General features: G+C 38.5%; 1 protein-coding gene across 3 annotated transcripts; it reads right to left on the bottom strand.

Moving 5' to 3' along the window:
- Positions 1-545: 545 nt before the first annotated feature.
- Positions 546-14,289, bottom strand: LOC148815919 (protein NLRC3-like). 3 transcript variants are annotated; one of them, XM_088904740.1, is made up of 6 exons: positions 12,847-14,287; positions 11,102-11,275; positions 10,272-10,445; positions 4,274-4,447; positions 3,587-3,760; positions 546-1,156 (listed from the first exon to the last, which is right to left on the bottom strand). In XM_088904740.1, the coding sequence occupies exons 1-6, from the start codon at positions 14,175-14,177 to the stop codon at positions 1,105-1,107; spliced, it is 2,079 nt and encodes a 692-aa protein (XP_088760866.1). In that variant the 5' UTR covers positions 14,178-14,287; the 3' UTR covers positions 546-1,104. The 3 variants fall into 3 exon arrangements, with proteins under 3 accessions (XP_088760866.1, XP_088760867.1, XP_088760868.1); XM_088904741.1 differs by lacking the exon at positions 4,274-4,447 and having other exon boundaries at positions 12,847-14,288; XM_088904742.1 differs by lacking the exons at positions 546-1,156; positions 11,102-11,275 and having other exon boundaries at positions 3,120-3,760; positions 12,847-14,289.
- Positions 14,290-18,220: the final 3,931 nt, after the last annotated feature.

Here is an 18,220-nt window from a genome sequence, read left to right as displayed (position 1 = left end):
ACAAAACTCCATTAATATAGGTATCGCGTTGTTTTAAATAAATACAGCTTTTTAGTATAGATTACACTTTTCTAAAATGTATTTAAAAAATAAAAAGGATTACTAATCTAATCTTTCCACGTTTGATCCCAAAATCCCAAGAAAAATAAATCTAAACGGGGAGAAAGCTATGCTGAAAGTTTATTAATATACTTAGAAGACAAAGATAATTTTTGTTGCATTTGTCTGATTGTGAATCAAAAAAATACATTTAATTAACTACTCTCAGTGACAGCTGACAATCCTCCATACACTCAAGTGAAAAATTAGTAATGCCAATGTAAACGTCGTATTTACAATTTGATAATAAAAATGTTAAGTTCTCCAAAGCTTTGTGAGGCAGCAAAAGGCAGCAAAAGATTCGAACACACACCGATACTATTACACAAGAATACATTTATAAATACATAGAATGTGCATATAAACACATCTTATGAGTGAGGGTTAGCAGAATACAAAAGGTATATTCAATCACGAAGAGTTACAAATGCCAAGAGGGCACACGTTCAGTAAATCATTCATTTAGACCGTTTCGTAAATGAACTTGGCTACAACTTCTACACTAGATACTCAAAACAAGTACATCACTCATAGGAATTAAATTGATATCAACTTGGGTTGAGGTAACAATTGAATTCTCGAGCTGTAATGCAGAATTCAGCTGCAATGCAGAATGCAGCTGTAATGGATTCAGATCTCCCGCGGGCAAAAAAGAACAGTGGCAGGCTGTTGCTGTGTCCAATCGGTGTTCTCTGGCCCGGTGCCAAGCAGTGGCCGGTGCGGCTGGCAATGTGGGAGAAGGAGGGAGAGATTCCTGCTGCGATGCGCTGCTGATGCTCTCTGAAGACCTGCTAGTTTCTTCGGCTGAAACTAGCAGAGGTTGTGCACGGGAGAAAAGTGTCTGTGGGTCCAAGCAGGTCACACTCTTTAGACAGGAAGAAGACCGGTTCGTTCCTGATGTAACACTAGACCTGAATACTGATTTCAGCTCTCCACAGTTCCGAACGTAGTTCACTTGTTGATCAGGTGAGCGTTCGCAGTGGGTTCACGAGGCTTGCTGCTGGGCTAACCTCGGGTGGATCCTTTGGTTACGTGCTGGCGACCTCCGTTCTCGACTCTTAGAACAAAGAAAAGTTCTGGCAATCTGACACACTGGCTGTTACATGATTGTCCGAGCTGAGTCTGAGAATGTCCAGGAGGCACCCCGGGGAAGCCCTGTGCTGCTTGTTTTACATGGAGGAACTACGGTCGTTCATTGGTTGAAAGTTTCATGGGCATCCGAGACCCACTTGGGGTTACTCTGCCCTACCTGTTCCTGATTGGCTGATCTAGGTGGAGGATGAGTAACCATGCTCTCTGACCCTGGGGTTGTAAACCAATTGGGATGAGGCTCTCACTTGGAATCTCGCAGACAGTAAGGCGCCAGAGACGACCATTTATTAGGGTGGCTGATGTGTCTCAGCTTTGGGAGTTGTTCCTTATGAGGACACTCTATCAGCTAGAAAAACACCTTAAACCAAGTGGAATGGCCTCTCTGTATCCAGCACCACTTGAGATGAGGGAGAGAGAGACTGGCAAGGGAACAGCAAACTTAATTCCTGTATTTTAATAAGCCTTGCCGCTACAATAGTATTATTATTAGACATTTTAGGGCTAAAATTAAAAACAATTAATTGTCAATTAAGAAATTATGTCCTTAAATTATTTTTAACAGTCAGATTTACAATCCTCTATTTACAGTAGAATGCATGTATTCACTTAATTACATATACTATACAGAAAGTGTTATAAAATACAATATTCACATCCATATAATCAGACTAGTACTACCCTGTTTATAGCACAAGAGTAATTGTTGCCTGACAACCTTGGTCTTGTCTCTTTCGGTTCTTTTCAGCCATTCACACTTGTTTAAGGCAAAGCTGTGCTGCCTCAGGAACATTCTATTTCACCTGTGGACTGCCTTGAAAAGGTGGATTCCTCTGACTTAAAATTGTCATTTTCCTTGAGCTCACGGGAAAGCAATTCCAGGACTGTTTTTTGTATCATATTACCTGTACATTTTAATCAACGAGCATTGCCCAACCTGCATGTAAGCAAAACTGAAAAATACACTTAATTTGATAAACATTTTGAACACAAATTTTGAAGAAGATACAGAGGGCAAATGAGAGATGGAAAAAGACCTTCTCCCAAAGGCCATAGCAGTTATTCTATCTGACACAGCGAGACAGTGGAGTCAGGACCCCAGACCCAGAATCCGGGGTACAAGGGTTCAGTGAAAGTGGTGAAGACAGTGTGGAGTAGAATTGGTGTGTCAGGGGAGATGCTGTAAAATGACAATGTGCCAGCTGGGCAGTCCAGATACACTCCTATTCTGGAGGAGGACAGAGTGACAGGTATGTCAGCCCGGCTCTCCTTGTGACAGACGGAGTAAAACTGGTCACTGCAGTTAAAAGACCAGGACTTGTTGTTGGATCCAAGGGGACCCTGACTCCATCCTTTCCTGCTAATTTCTTTATAGGCGACTCCAACAGATACCCATTTCTGTTCAGTCAGTGCTGTCCACCATAGGACTCGCTGTGGGCTGTGGACCTAAAGAACTTGTGAGTTTTCTGGAACTGAGAAATTTGTGAGTGTTTATGAATCTTATATATATATACTATGTATGTCTTATATATAAAAGGTTTTTGGAGAGTCTCAGAGACAGACAAGTTTTGGTGAGTGATTTGATTTTGTGGAGTATCAAAAACATACATTGTTGAAGTAGCATTCAGTATTTTATTTGATAAGCTGTTTAAAAACTGATATAGGACTTGTTCCTCCTGGAATGGTAGGTTACACATGCATCTTTGTGTTGTGTTTAGGTTTGATCATGGAATGTCTTTATTTGTAGGCTTTGTAGGTGATCTTCCACCTCAAGAATAAACAATTATAGAACACTATTATAACATTCTATAAAGCCAGCAGCTACAGAATACCACCCTGCAATTCACAACTGGCAACCCACTGAAGCTAAGCAGGGGTGAGCCTGGCGAGTTCCTGGATGGGAGACCTCATGGGAAAGCTAGAGTTGCTGCTGGAGGAGGTAATAGTAGGGGGTGCTCACCCTGTGGTCTGTGTGGGTCCTAATGCTTCAGTATAGTGACAGTGACACTTTACAATAAAAAGGAGCTGTCCTTTAAATGAAATGTAAGACCAAGGTGCTGACTCTCTCTGGTCATTAAAAATCCCAGGGCATTTCTCAAAAAGAGTAGCGTACCCCGACATCCTGGCGTTTACCATGGCCCCCTAATAATCCCCATCTCTGAACTGGCTTCATCACTCAGCTGTGATAGCAGATGTGTGGTAAGCATACTGGCACACTGTGGTTGCTGTCACATCATCAAGGTGGGTACTGCACATTGGTTGTGGAAGCAAATCCCCATTACCTGTAAAGTGTGAGTGCAGTGTCCAGAAGGTGCTATGTAAGTATAAGAAATTATTATTCTATGACACTTCCTCTTTTGTCACTGACAGACCTTCTACTCTTAGTCTCTATACTTACTTCAGTTTCTGCAGTCTACATTTTTTATCCTCCAGGACAGCAGAGAGTAGTTTCACTCCAGAATCCCCTGGATGATTGTAGCTCAAGTCCAGCTCTCTCAGTCTTGAGGTGTTTGATTGTAGAGCTGCAGCCAGAGCTGCACAGCCAACCACTGTGACCCAACATCCAGAAAGCCTGAAGAGAGAATAGCTCATCAATATCCCAACTCATGCATATATAGTTCCTTTTTTGTAGTCTGGCTCTATTTACATTGTTAATTCAGATGCTTACAACGTCTCACTGCTCTGCCTAGCATCTTAAATCCTACAAACGTTGGATTGACCAAACCTCTGAAATACCAATACTGCACACAACTGAAAGATAAACTTAATGGGAACTCATAATTAGCATCTTAGCTAATTATTTATTTCAGCAGATGTGTCAATTAAGATCACATCATTTAAAAAATAATATGGAGAGTATAGTCACCTGTCTGCTTTGCACACACAACCAGGTGGATTGAACCCTAAAAACCAGTCCACATTGGTGTTTGCATGATGCCCATATAATTTTGTCAAAACCTCTTTAGATTTTAATATTTTGAAAAAAGTCAGGAAAATGGGGCCTTTAATAGAAAATAAAGATGTCTGGTTACCCTTTTGCAGTACTCAACCCAATTACTGTAGTTCACAGCATTCACAAACTGACCCCAGTCTTTCTAGTTTACAATGCGGATCCTCCAGTGCAGCAGACAGCTCCTTTACTCCTGAATCCCTCAGATCATTGTCCCTCAGGTCCAGGTCTTTCAGCTGACACTGGGCTGTACGGAGAGCTGAGGCCAGTGCACTGCAGGTCCCCTCAGTGATAAGGCAATAACCTAGGCTACAGGGAAGAGCTCAGGGGTTTATTTGTAAATCTGAAAGGAGCGTGTATGAATAGTTGTAGGATTAATATATAGTAAAACTAGGAATTACACATATAACTCATTTAAACTATGCTTTGTTAATGTGGAGAATACGTGTAGAGTTAAAATTACGCCACATTGAAATAAAAGTTAATGTTACGATTTGTCCTTATTTACACTGTTAAAATACTGACAAAATCTAAGCTAATTTTTTGTAAAGCGCAACACATTGATTTTTGAGTATACAACATTCTAAAAAAGGTGTTACAGGTGCATTTTATGATTCTAACAAAAAATACCAAGATAAATATTTTACACTTCAAACACCTATGCTGTTTTCTTACAGACAACGTCTTTTCTATGTAAAACCATACACGTTTACACATTACATTTAGTTTGTCAAGTGTTTGTTATATAACTTATATAATATAGGTTTATTAATCAAGATTATCTTCAAAGTAGGGATAGAAAAAAATGTTCATTTAAAACAGTCAGGTGAGACAGCTCATGTTTCCCATGATTGGCATGACATTCTTCATTGGTGTTGTTTAACTTTGAACTATTAAAATGGAGAAGGAATTGTGTTGTTTTGATACACCTGTTTAAGTTTTCTCAGTAACCATTATAATAAAAATAATCTGAAATCTAGATTATTTAAATTCTGATTCATCTTAATGTATTCATATGTGTACATGTCATTCCTGTACCTGACCTACAATATAACACATAACAACATGTAACACATCACAAAAACATATTGAACTCAAGTGGGTTGTAAGAGTCAAAATTGTGTTTACCCTTGACATTTGTGTTGACAGCTTTAATGGATAGTGGTTTGTATCTGTTTGACTTACATTTGGGAACCCTAACACATTTGCCAGAAGGAAGAAGTTGATATTCAGAGTTGAGGATGTGGGAAGGATTTGATATAATTTTTTCTTGCTTGTTTGATTATGGATTTTTCAAAGATTGTCTGCAGGGAGGGATGCTGTTTCACTTCCATGACATTCAAAGCTGTCTGGATGAGGCAGGTAATTTGCGATTTTAAATGAACTGATAGCTTACCAAAACACACTGTAATACCATATCTGATATGCTGTTGATTACAGCATGGTAAAAGAGTAGCATTACTTCCTGTTGAACCCCAAACACTCTTAGTCTTCACAGTAAATATAAGCGCTGCTGAACTTTGGAGCACACTCAACATGAGTAGACCAGCACGGTTACGGTATGCATTAAGCCAAGAACAGCTGTATCATCTGAGAATCTGAAAATTAAGTTGCTTTGACTACTGCTTGTACAATAATTTGTATAAAGTTTAAACAGAACTGGAGAGCTCACACAGCCCTGAGGGGCATCTGTGCTAATAGATCGTGACTCAGAAAGAGTTTTGCTGACCCTGACATACTGTGTACGATTTGTTAAAAATGAATGATACCATCATATAACGTTATGGTTAACGGACATTTGCTTCAACTTGCTTATGAATAGATGGGGCTGCAGCGTATTAAATGCAGAGCTTAAGTCCACAAACAGCATCCGAGCATAGGCAATGATACATTGTATTTTAAGTTATAGAAAAAGAAACCTAGTAAAAAAGACAACCACCATTTCCAATGCTTTTTATATGAACTGGGCCCAGTCTTTCATGACATATGTTAATCTACAAATATAGCCATTCAAATTGTGCTGTAAATGCCTGGTCTAAAGCAAGCTCACTGTGGCATATTGCAATATCATCTGGCATACTGAACTATTAAAATACTGACAAAATCTTAGCTAATTTTTCATTGGCCAAAGAGAATTAAAGGGTGTCACTAGTAGTGTGTTAGATGATAGTGAAACCACAGCTTCATTTAATCTGTATTACTAATTTTCTTTAAATCCACTTAATATGGAATATTAATATATAATCATGTAACAAAAGGGAAGTTTTGGTAGGTGAAAATAAAAAAATAACTGAAGTATTAAACTATCTTTGAACATCATTTACTATATTAATTTATTAATATAAACATATTTATATATCTGTTAGAGGTAGCAAAAAATAACAGTATTCCACGATAGAAGTATATTCCATCTTCTTCACAAACATTTTATGCATTATATTCTTCAACTTGCTCTGGATATGTTGGAACAGTTTTTACGTGATTGTTTTAATAACTTTGTTCTGTTGTTTTTGTTGCAATGGAAAAAGAAACACTTGTAGTATCATTGAAAATTAGTAGAAAATGAAAAAAGGCAGTGCTTGTGGTTTTTAATTTAGCTCATCCAAGCTGTATGATGTGTTGCTGTGTTCATTAGCAGAATTCTTGCCTGTCATGTGGAATGTCTGAATTTGATTCCTGACCAATACATAGGTTTTACTTTTTACAAAGAGACTTTCTCAAATAATAAAATACAGCATACAGATTATTACATTGATATTTGTATTATTATAATTAAATATAATATAATTAAAGAAGCTGAATACTATAATAAAGAGGTTCTCTCAACTTTATTGAGGGTGGTGTAGTCAGATTAAATACAGTATATTTTACTTAAAGCTATAATAGGGAAGGAGGGGATAAGGTAATAAAAAAGAAAATTATTTAATTCGGGTTGCCCAACCAGTAGATCGCAGGAGTGCTAACCAGTCCATCGCAAGAATGTTTGGCAAAAAATAAATGGGCTATTTGACTATTTACTTTTTTCAATAGCCTAATCATCCATTCAGATCTATGCTGTAAGTCATACATTTTACTGCCCTTGTGTGTGTTTAACCCTTGTTGACTGCATTGTAAAAGTTTCTGTTGCCTGGGTGCTGGCTGCCACTGAAAAAAAGGCTACAGGAGCTCTGTAAATAGTGTTGTGTGTGCTAACCAAGAATGTTCTCCTGGTTATTGCCGTTCGAACCCCACATTTGCTACACTGCATAGCGGAGTGAAACAGACTAGCTGTGACAAATTTGCTAACAGTTTTATATGTTTGATTGCCTATTTGATAGTTGTAGTGTTTGAGCGAAAATGATGAAGCAAAGAGACCGAAAGCTTGCCATTACCACAAGGAATGGGAGCATGATGATTTTTTTGTACTTTCTCATTCAAAGTGTGGGTGTTTAATCTGCAATGCTAGCATCTATGCCAAAAAGGGAAATATAGAACAACAATTCAAAACTACACACAAAACGGATGATGTAGTCTTTCCCATTAAAAGTGATTTATGGAAAGTGGAAAAGTTAAAATCTCAACTACCAGCACAGCAGTTGGTTTTCACAAGGGATACAAGAGGGAAAGCAGCAATTATTGCATCATTCTGAGTGAACCATGTCTTGGCTCACTCAGAATGGCACAAAAGGTCTCTCAGCAAAGGAAAGGTATTAAAAGAAGCTTTGCTGCCGATTTACTGTTTGGAGATTTCAAAAACTAAAATTTTTGGCGAGGTTCAGAAAGCTGTTGCCTGAAATCAAACAGTTTCTCAAGTCGTTTAAACATGGTGAATATGACCAATTAGAGGATAACCAATGGCTTCTGGATTTAGCATTCCTCACAGACTTGACTAAACTGCTGAATGAGCTGAATATCAAGCTGCAGGGACAAAATAAAAATGTAATTGACATGATCAGCAGTGTCAACACGTAAATAAAAATTACAAGTGTTCTCGACGAAGCTTAGATATTCTTTTTTCTAAAATGGGGAACATTACTTTTTCACTGAAGCATGAGCCACTTGCTTTAATTTGCTGTCATTTTAGTGATGGGTATCACTATTGTACTGATGTGCCTACAGTATGTTTTTCCCATATCAGAACTTCAAATTCATAGTGTTAGATAGTGCTGGACTGGCGAACGAAAAAGTAGATCTTACATTAAAAAAGGTTGGGCACCTGTGATTTAATTGATTGGTTGATGTTGTGGAATGTGTGTTCCGCCCACAAAAAAAAGAGAAAAGGGGGAAAATTAACTCTCGAATTTGACTGTTATTTGACTCTCCTATGGATTCACCTTTGTGCTTTTCTCACTTTCTCTTGGCTTGACCCATGCTTGTCTGACTGTGTCTCAGGATTGTCTCAGTTTTCCTTTCACTTGCCTGCCCTGCATTTTTTCAGCAGACCCTGCTCTCGAATTCATTCTACCATCTCCTGGCTGCTGCTTCTATCAGGTCAGTACAGCAGATATCGCAGGTTAATCAAAAAAGCAGAAGTGTATGGGTGTGGGCATAGTCTCTGCACAGTGCAGCAGACAAAGACTCAAAGTCAGTTTAGTCTAAACGTTCAGTTCTCGCTGCCTGTGGGTAACATTCCATCATTTGGAGGCTAATCCCCTCTTTTAGTGATGGTCACGGAATTTTATCCTTCATATTTACTGTCAGTAGCTGATAGGATAGGATAAAACACTAGTTTTGTAAGTGATTTCAGTTAATACTGAAGTAGAGAGATTTGGATTCTGTGGAGGAATCTTTGTGGATAATGCCTAGTATTGTACAGATGTATATATTTACAGTATACAGATCCAGCCATTCAGAATGCACAGAGGATAATGCAGAACATTGCAGCACGAGTGCTGTGGGGTGTTGCACATTTTTAAAAATATTCAGTTGTCACACTGCACTACTTTGTACCACCAGGTGGAGCAATGAAAGCTTAACCTGGTGTGTAGAAGCATTTGGGCAGTCACCAGAAAGGCAGGCAGAATGAATAAATTGAATGAATCCCAGCCAATGCTGGGGATAATCTTTTTCCAGTTATACAATTTAAGTTGTATAGTGTTTAGACTTCTTAATTTTAAACTGTGTATTACAGCACAGTGTTAAATATTAAATTAATTAAAAAAGAAAGTAGGGCTATTTTACAAAAAACAAGTTACTCAGTTGGATATATAAAAAATAGCTTGTTGTGAACGCGGTGGCCTTCTTTCAGGTTTGCATCTGCTTCGAAATAATCTATATTTTGCAAAGGAACAAGTAAAGATTTATACAATGCTGAAAAGAAACACTATGTTTTGGCTGTGGATCCTTCTTCGGATGTGAAGAAGAAGAACCCGAAGACCAAAAACGTGTTTCTTTTCTTCTCTTTTCATGGTATAAACCTTTACTTGTTCCTTTGCAGCCTACGCATGCTGATACAGCTACCTACTTAATCTATTTTTTGTTTGAATGCAGATTTCAGCAACAAGTAATCAGGAAACAATTTAACTTTACATTTCAATTATGAAAATATGCTTCACACATCCTGCACTGTAGTGCTTTAAAGCCATACAGTATGTTCTTATATGGAATATATACCTTATGTACCTACAGAAGATGGTAGAGGTAGCTAAATATAAAAAACAAAGTACAAAACAGTAATCCACCTTCTTCACAAACATTTTATGCATCATAGTCTTTAACTCTGTAACTTATGGTGGTTATTTTGGTGTAAGTTTTGACATTCTTGTTCTAACAACTGTATATAAAGTTTATATGCTTCATAAAAAGCTATAAAGTTTTATTAGTTTCTAAGAATACATAATAAGAACACTTTCCATTATTGTTATAAAAAAGTTGTCATACTAATTTAATACCACTTGATAGGGAATATTAATTTTAAGTTTAATTATTAACATTAACATTAACATTGTCTTTGGCCAGTGAATTACATAAGTACCGCATAGTGTTATTTTTGAGGCATTTGGAAGATATACTACGTTTTCTGAGTGGCCGCATCTGTATATGTATGTTTCGATTACATTATAGAAAACAAGGGCACAGATGTATGGGACAGAAGTTATAAGAACAGCTACATTCTTTATGACTGATGTCTTACTCTCCCGAACTCTCTACTTACTTCAGTTTCTTTAGTTTACAGCTTGGAGTCTCCAGCAATGCAAACAGCTTTTTCACTCCTGTGTCCCCTGGGCAATTGTGACTCAGGTCCAGTTCTGTCAGGCTTGAGGGTCTCGACTGGAGAGCTGAGGCAAGAGCTTCACAGCCACACTCTGTTATCTGACAGCCAGACAGTCTACAGAAATAAGAAGAAGGGGGTTCATCACTATCCCACCTTTGAACACATAGAAAGACAACATTCTGATCGGACTCTGGTGTTGTATTTTTGTAATTCACCCAGGGTGTAAAACAGTATTACAAATATAGAAATCAATCTAACTTTCTTATCTTGGATTACATTATGAATGTATAAGATGTTTTAACAGTCCATCTTCATTCCAAGTCTGCTACTATAAATCTAATATTTTATTTTAGTTTGAAGCTGTTAACTTTATTCACAGAATAAAAAGACTACAAATGGGAGAAGACCTACTGTTAGTCATTTGTTTGAAAAAGCATGTCTATTTTCACTATAAAGACCTGCTTTTATATCTTAATTGCTACTTTGTGACTAAAGTTTACATGATGTTAACAGGTTGCATTAACATAATTGGAACACAACAGCACTGGATAAGCGGAGATCATTCTGAGTAGTTATGCCAACTGCCTGATGTTCTGATCATATGAAAAAAGTATCAGATAAACAAATAGAATTAGTACACAATCACTTTGAGGAAACTGATGCTGAAATCCATTAAATGATTTAGCAATGAGATTAATTGAAGTTCACATAGCTCTATGGTAGCATGTCTTTCAAGGTCACCTCTTCTCCTAAACTCCTGCAGTTCTCACCTCAGTGTCTCCATTTTACAGGCTGGATTCCTAAGCACAGCACAAAGTAACTTCACTTCTTTTCCTGCTGAGTAATTGGATCTCAGGTCCAGCAATCTCAGATGTGAGGGGTTTGACTGAACAGCTGAGATCAGAGCTTTACAGCATTCGCCAGTGAGATTACAGTGGTCCAGCCTGTACAGAGAAATACAAAAAAAAATAAAATAATGATCAATATTTTAGTATTAAGTGTTAATATATTAATATAAAGTAATAATATGAATTTATTTGCACTTTAAATGTATTTGTTATTAAATTTAGGGCAATTCTCAATACAGTATTCTAATGGTCTCAGACTCTGTGAAGAAAAGGTAACAAACAGTTACAAGATAACTACTATGTCAAAGAGCTATGAATCAGATATGATGTCTAGGAGATTGACAGCTTCAATGAGTTTTTGAGGTTCTAAGGTTCAGGGAGGAGAACAGTATAGATGAGGCAAATTGCCAAGAAACTGCAAAAAGTGTTTTCAGTCTTAAGTATGGCTCCTTATACATACAATATGTGTTATAAGAGAAATGTTGTCACATGAAGCAATAAAAACCTCACATGTTCCTCACTTCAAGGCCTAAAATCCTGCTTTCAAAGGAAAACCTGTTGCTTTTTTGGAATGGAAGAAAGGTGAAATGGAGGGTAAGGACAATTTAATGTCAAAAGCACATACAGCAATTCCATAACCTTGGTACAACTTAGCTCCTGTGAGTCATTTTCTTAGAAATGAAGTTAAGATGGGCCCCTGATTTAGGATTCAGATACAATAGAGGACATCATAAATTTGTCCCATCTGATACCTCCATTTTTAATGTTCTTTACCTACAAATACAATCAGTGGAAACTATCATCAATTTGTTTGTTTCCATTTTGGTCAGTATGCTCTCAAAACTGCCTTGTTTCTAAACAGTGAGCTGACACAAGAAATTGTGTTATTGAAAGCTTTCCCCTTCTCTCTGTAAGGTTACCTTACAACCTAACAGTTTCAACATGAGATTTCTAACCTGAACTGTAAACTTTATTACATGAGTTCTCCCCCTTGAGACTCGTAAAATAACCAGCAGCCTCACTGCATGATTTCCTGAACTTACTACAAAGCTCAACAAATCAGACTGTGTGAACTTAGAGTCTTACCACAACACTGTTTATTTGCAATCTCACTGCAAGATTACATTTATTATATTACACAGGTTATTATCTAGACCAAGACAGAAAGGAACCTCTTTTAATGTTTGAAGAAGTGCCATCAGGGTATTTTCATAATTACTTGCATTCCCTGAAAATACTTCTTCTAAGATGAAGTTTATGAGTCTGAATTTGAATGCTCTCAGTGAAGGTGACTCTCTTATACTCATGGGGATAGAATTCCAGGGCTCTGTGGTGCAGCAGGAGAAGGGCCTGTCATCTATACAGTGTGAGCGAACTGGAGGGGCAGTCAGGATACCATAATCAGATTAACAAAGATTACAAAGTGGGGGAGTAGGAAGATAATAAATCAGAAAAATACTGAGATGATAGGAAGCCTGAATCAAGTATCTTCAACTGACATATAGGGTTACTACATTGGCTTTAGATAGCTGATTGGAGGTCCTCAGAGGCATGACTTCAGTTTTGTCACAGTTTAAAAGAAGACATTTCAAAAGGTGGATGATTATAATCATACTTTAAGAAAATGAATTTATTGCCGAAAATGACATTCTTGTCACATCACTTACAGAGCTTGTCTACAATACTTGATGAGTGGCAGTAGCCTCAAACAGCCGTCCATGGATGTTGTGTATGTCTTCATGTCAAACACATCCAACGGCTCTTCTGCCATCATCAACACAAACGCCAGTGCTGACAGCTGTTCAGGTGAGAGGCATCTTCCTGAAAGACTTCCTGATCTAAGAAACTGTTTGACTTCCTCCATTAGGGAAGTGTCTTTCAGTTCATTTAAACACTGAAAGAGGTTAATGCTTCTCTCTGGAGAGGGGCCCTTCCTAATCAATTCTTTAATATAGTTGATTGTTTTCTTTTGGCTCTGTTGGATGCTTTTTGATTGTGTGAAGAGGAAGCTTAAGAGCTTCTGATTGCAATCTTGTGAAAGGCCAACAAGGAAGCGCACGAAAAGGTCGAGGTGCCCATTCTTGCTCTTTACAGCTTTGTCCAATGCAATTCTGTGCAGGTCAAACACATGCATTTCTTCACCTTTCCTTTTTTGGATTTCTTTTCTGCTTTGAGATAGAAGATTGATTTTATTATTTGAGTACTGCAGATACACATATAGAGCAGCAAAGTACTCCTGCATACTCAAATGTATAAAGGAATAAAATTTCTCTTTAAACAGTCCTGAATCCTCTTTAAATATTTCAGTACACAAACCAGAGTACAAAGAAGCTTGGGTGACATCAAGGCCACAATCTCTCAAGTCTTCTTTACAAAATACAAAACTGTTTTTTTCCAGGTGTTGAAAAGCCAGGTGCCCCAGCTTAAAAATGACGTCTTTATCTGACTCTAATAGTGTTGGTATACATCCCTCACTTCTCTTGAGGTATTTCTGTCCCTTGATAGTCTGGATTATCAGGAATTGTGTGTACATTTCCGTCACAGTTTTCGGGACCTCACAGCCTTGTTTTCCAATTATTTGCTCCAGGACAGTTGCTGAAACCCAGCAGAAGAGTGGGATGTGACACATGATGTAGAGACTCCTTGATGACTTGATATGTGTGATAATAGAGCCTGCCAGGCTCTCATCAGTTAATCTCTTCCTAATATAATCCTCTTTCTGCTGATCATTAAAACCTCGTACCTCGGTCACTCGATCAACAAACTCGGCAGGGATCAGTCCAGCTGCTGCTGGCCGGGATGTTATCCAGACATGAACAGAAGAACATAGATCTCCTTTGATGAGGTTTGTCAGCAGCACATCCAGTGACATTGTCTGTGTTATGTCACGCCAGATCTTATTGTTCTGAAAATCTAAGGGAAGCTGACTTTCTTCTAGACCATCAAAGATGAGTAAAACATTTTTATCACCTAAGTCAATATTACCAATTTCTTTCATTTCAGGATAGAAGTGCTGGAAAAGTCCAATGAGACTATATTCATCATCATTTATCAAATTTAGCTCTCGAAAGGGAAGAAAAAAAACGAAGTGAACATCTTGGTTTTCCTTTCCTTCTGCCCAGTCCAGAATAAACTTCTGCACACTGACCGTTTTTCCAATGCCAGCAATCCCCTTTGTCAGTACAGTTTGGATGTTTTTTTTTTTGGCTACTTAAGGGTTTAAAAATGTCATTGCACTTGATTGATGTTTCTTGAGAGGCATTTTTCTTGGATGATGCTGCAATCTGCCACACTTCATGTTGAACATTGACACTTCCACTAGTTCCCTCGGTTATATAAAGTTCTGTGTAAATGTCATTGAAGACTGTTTTCTTCCCTGGTTCAGCAACTCCTTCAAATATGCATTCAAACCTCCTCTTCAGATTGGACTTCAATTTGTCTTGGACTCTTGTCAGGGCTTCATCTATAAAACAGTGACAGGGATAAAGAACCATCAAATCCAGACCATGATAGAGTACAGAATAAAATGTATATTGGAGCAGCAGAACTGATGGTGTTTTCACACTTACAGTATATCTATCAGGCAATTTGCTTCCCAATAATTTAATAAATCTCTCATGGCAGACAGTTTACTAGGTTTTTGTAAATGGCTTTGGAGCCCCAGACTGGGAAATCAGCACTAGCAGCTGTAGTACTCCAGCACTGGGCTCATGAAATTGAAAAGAAATTCAATGTTAGTATTGAGTATGAAAAACATTGCTCCATACAAGGACTGGTGTGTATATGGATCAAGTTTCCAAGTCACTTGATACCCAAGATGTTTAAAAAAAATAATTGAATGAAATTTTAATTTCACTCAGCATCTAAAACCACAAAATATGCAAGATGGACCAAATGCCCTCTTCATGACTGCATTTAGAGTACAACAGGGTACAATCTCACTCAGATACTGTAGGTACAGTATCAATGCGGCATTGAGGATCATTAACTGCAGAACTTCTAAATGTTATTCTCAGTAGAACACAGTGCAGTCCACGTTCAGGAATCATAAGGCACAGTCCAGGCTACTGATTCACTAAAGAAATCCCCACTGTGATCTTCAGTAGAGGATAGATCAACAGGATGTGTTACAGTACCTACTTCAGAAATTCAATTCTATACACTTACTGGATTGAGTGGTATGATTATATCACTAATCAGATGAACAGACATATGGAAAACAATTGTGGTCTTACCTACAAAATCAAAGGTTCATTATCAATTTGAACTACATGTTTTGAAGTAATAAAATTCATCAACATCATCATTTTCCAGCTGCTTACTTCTGGTGAGGATCACGGTGGTAAGTGGCTGAGCAGGGTGGACCAGACTTCTCTTTCGCCAATAACAGCCTCCGGTCCCCTGGAGGGATCCCCAGGTGCTCTTACATCCCATGTATCACACTCTGTCCCTTTAACAAGGCATAGACTCCGCCGAAGCACCTAACCAACCAGCTTACCTGTCCTATCACCACACCCCATGGCACTTCCCTATTTTAGGACACCCTGGCTGAACATAAACTGCCCTGTTTGAGCTGCTTTTTCCTTTTGACTACTGTTTACGGATTTCATCTCTGGTTTTGTTACTCTTGGCTTTTTAGATTTCCCATACCTGGCTTCTTGAAATCTGCCTGGCCTTTTGACTACGGTTTAAGGATTTAATCTTTGGCTTTTACACTTGGCTCTTTTGGATACCTGGCTTGTTGGAATTCAGGAAAAAGTAATAGGTTTATTGCATGCTGAAAAGAGAAGAAAGAATACACAATATTTCGGCCGTGGAGCCTTTTTCAGGTGTGGAGCCTTGGAGCCTTCCATGGAGCCATTCACACCTGAAGAAGGCTCCATGGCCGAAACGTTGTGTTTTCTTTCTTCTCTTTTCAGCATGGAATAAACCTATTACTTGTTCCTTTGCAGCCTACGCATGCTGACGCAACCACCTACCTGAAGTACTTGTTGGAATTCAGTTCTCTACATTACTACGTTCTCTGGATTATGCTCCTGGCCTTACTTTTTCATCCTCTTTTCTCTGCACAGGATCCAATATCTCTCTCTGTTTTTAGAGAACGCAATAGGCGCCTCTAGGCCAGGTGGGAGGTATAATCCCTCCTGTGTGTCCTGGGTCTGCCCCAGGTTCCCTTCCCAGTGGGCTGTGTTTGATAGACCTCCAGCAGAAGATGCCAGGAAGGCATCCTCACCAGATGCCTGCGACACCTGAAGTGCCTCCTCTCAATCCAAGAAGCAGCAACTCCACACCTGATCTTCCCAGCCCACTGAGCTCCTCATGGAGAGTAAGCCCACCAACCATAAGGACAAACTTCATTTCTGCCACTTGTACCTACATTCTTTCAGTCACTACCCAAAGTCACTACCGACCTTGTGACCATAGGTGAGGACAGGGAAGATTGACCAGAGACCTGAAAGCTTGATCTGAAATCTCGGCTCCTGCTTCATCACCATGGTTCAGTATTTTATCTGCATTACTGCAGCTGCTGCACCAATCTGTGGGTCAATCACTAGTGAACAAGATCCCGAGGTACTTTAACTCTTCCAGTTAAGCAAGCCACTCATTTCTGAGAGAGAACCATGACCTCAGATTTGGAGGTTCACTCAGCTGTGAACCTCTCCAGATCACAATCAGATGAGGCAAAGAGGACAACATCATCCACAAACAATAGAGACACTACCCTCAGGTTTCCAAACCTCAGTTGCTCCCTGATATTCTGTCCATAAAGATGACAAACAGGAGAGCAGACAAGATGCAACCCTGGTGTGTCCAACACACACCTTAACATGCCTGTGTTAACACCTACAATGCAGACACAACTCTCACTCTGTAAATACAGGGACCAGATGACACACAGATGCAGCTCCAGCATCACATACTCTCACAGCACCTCCAACAAGATACCCCAGGGTAGAGAGTCATAAGCTGTCTCCAAGTCCACAAATCATGGACACAGGGGTGGCAAACTTCCATACCCCCGCAAATACAGATGCAGCCATTCAAAGTTCGCGGTACAAACCCGTACCGCACGCAACTACTCACAAGCCACCGCACCGTACTGCGGTACGTGATTGGCTGGTCAAAATGACCGACAGGGGCACTCGTGGTGCATTGGTCGGTAGTGAAAAGATTTAATCATTTAATCTCTTTACTGTTCACATTTTAATCCACTTATTAGTATTGAATATTTATATGGAATTTTACAGCTAAAGGGAAATTTTAGTAGCTGAGTATAAAAAGAATAGGAGCATAATGCATCTGTCATAAACGACATTAATTTAGGAACATAAACATATTATGTAAACTGTATATGGCTGCCCCCGGTACTTTAAAGAAAAAATACACACTAGTATTCCATTTCTCCCTAAACATTTTAAGCATCAAAGTCTTACATGTGGTTACTTCGGAAACGTTTTTACGTGCTCCTTGCTCCCTCTGACCATGTTACTGAACTGGACGTTTATACAGTATACAGTACTCTGTGACAAAAGTGATAATTTTAAGCTTTTCTACGAATACGCTCGATACCGGAGTAAACAAGCATACTTTTAGAATTTGATTAATAAGGAATATAATATGGAATCGCGTATCTAAAGAAATCAATAACAATATAATTATATTATATATATAATAAATATTAATTACTGTATTGTAAATTTCCTTTGTTATTCATTTTATTAAGTTTGTTTAATTTTCTTTAAAAATAAAATTATGCTGTTAGTAAAATCATGCTTCCTCTTGCCCTCCTTTAGTAAACCTATGAACATGTCAATATGCTTTTAACACAGTTAATACTGTCTGTCCACTTCGATTTCTTTGTATCTTATGTGACTCTTGCTCTGCTTTTCTAGCTAACCCTGTTGTTACATTATTGATTGCATTTACAGGCTTTATTGACTTGATTAGGTCTTATTGAACCTGCACAGTGACACCGTGTTGCAGCAGACAGCGCTGCTGCCTCACAGCTCTTGGATTGGATTGTAGGTTGGATTCTGGACT

This window comes from Atractosteus spatula, chromosome 24, assembly GCF_055471065.1.
Source record: "Atractosteus spatula isolate fAtrSpa1 chromosome 24, fAtrSpa1.hap1, whole genome shotgun sequence".
Taxonomy (NCBI): domain Eukaryota; kingdom Metazoa; phylum Chordata; class Actinopteri; order Semionotiformes; family Lepisosteidae; genus Atractosteus; species Atractosteus spatula.
This window is presented reverse-complemented; position numbering and strand designations above follow the sequence as displayed.

Bases quoted from the DNA above. Each gene is read 5' to 3' on its own strand.
- LOC148815919 (XM_088904740.1), bottom strand. From the start codon at position 14,177: ATGAAAGAAATTGGTAATATTGACTTAGGTGATAAAAATGTTTTACTC. The intron at 11,276-12,846 runs GTAAGTGATGTG...TTCTCTGTACAG, and splicing joins AAGTATTGTAGACAAGCTCT to GCTGGACCACTGTAATCTCA. The intron at 10,446-11,101 runs GTGAGAACTGCA...TTATTTCTGTAG, and splicing joins TGTAAAATGGAGACACTGAG to ACTGTCTGGCTGTCAGATAA.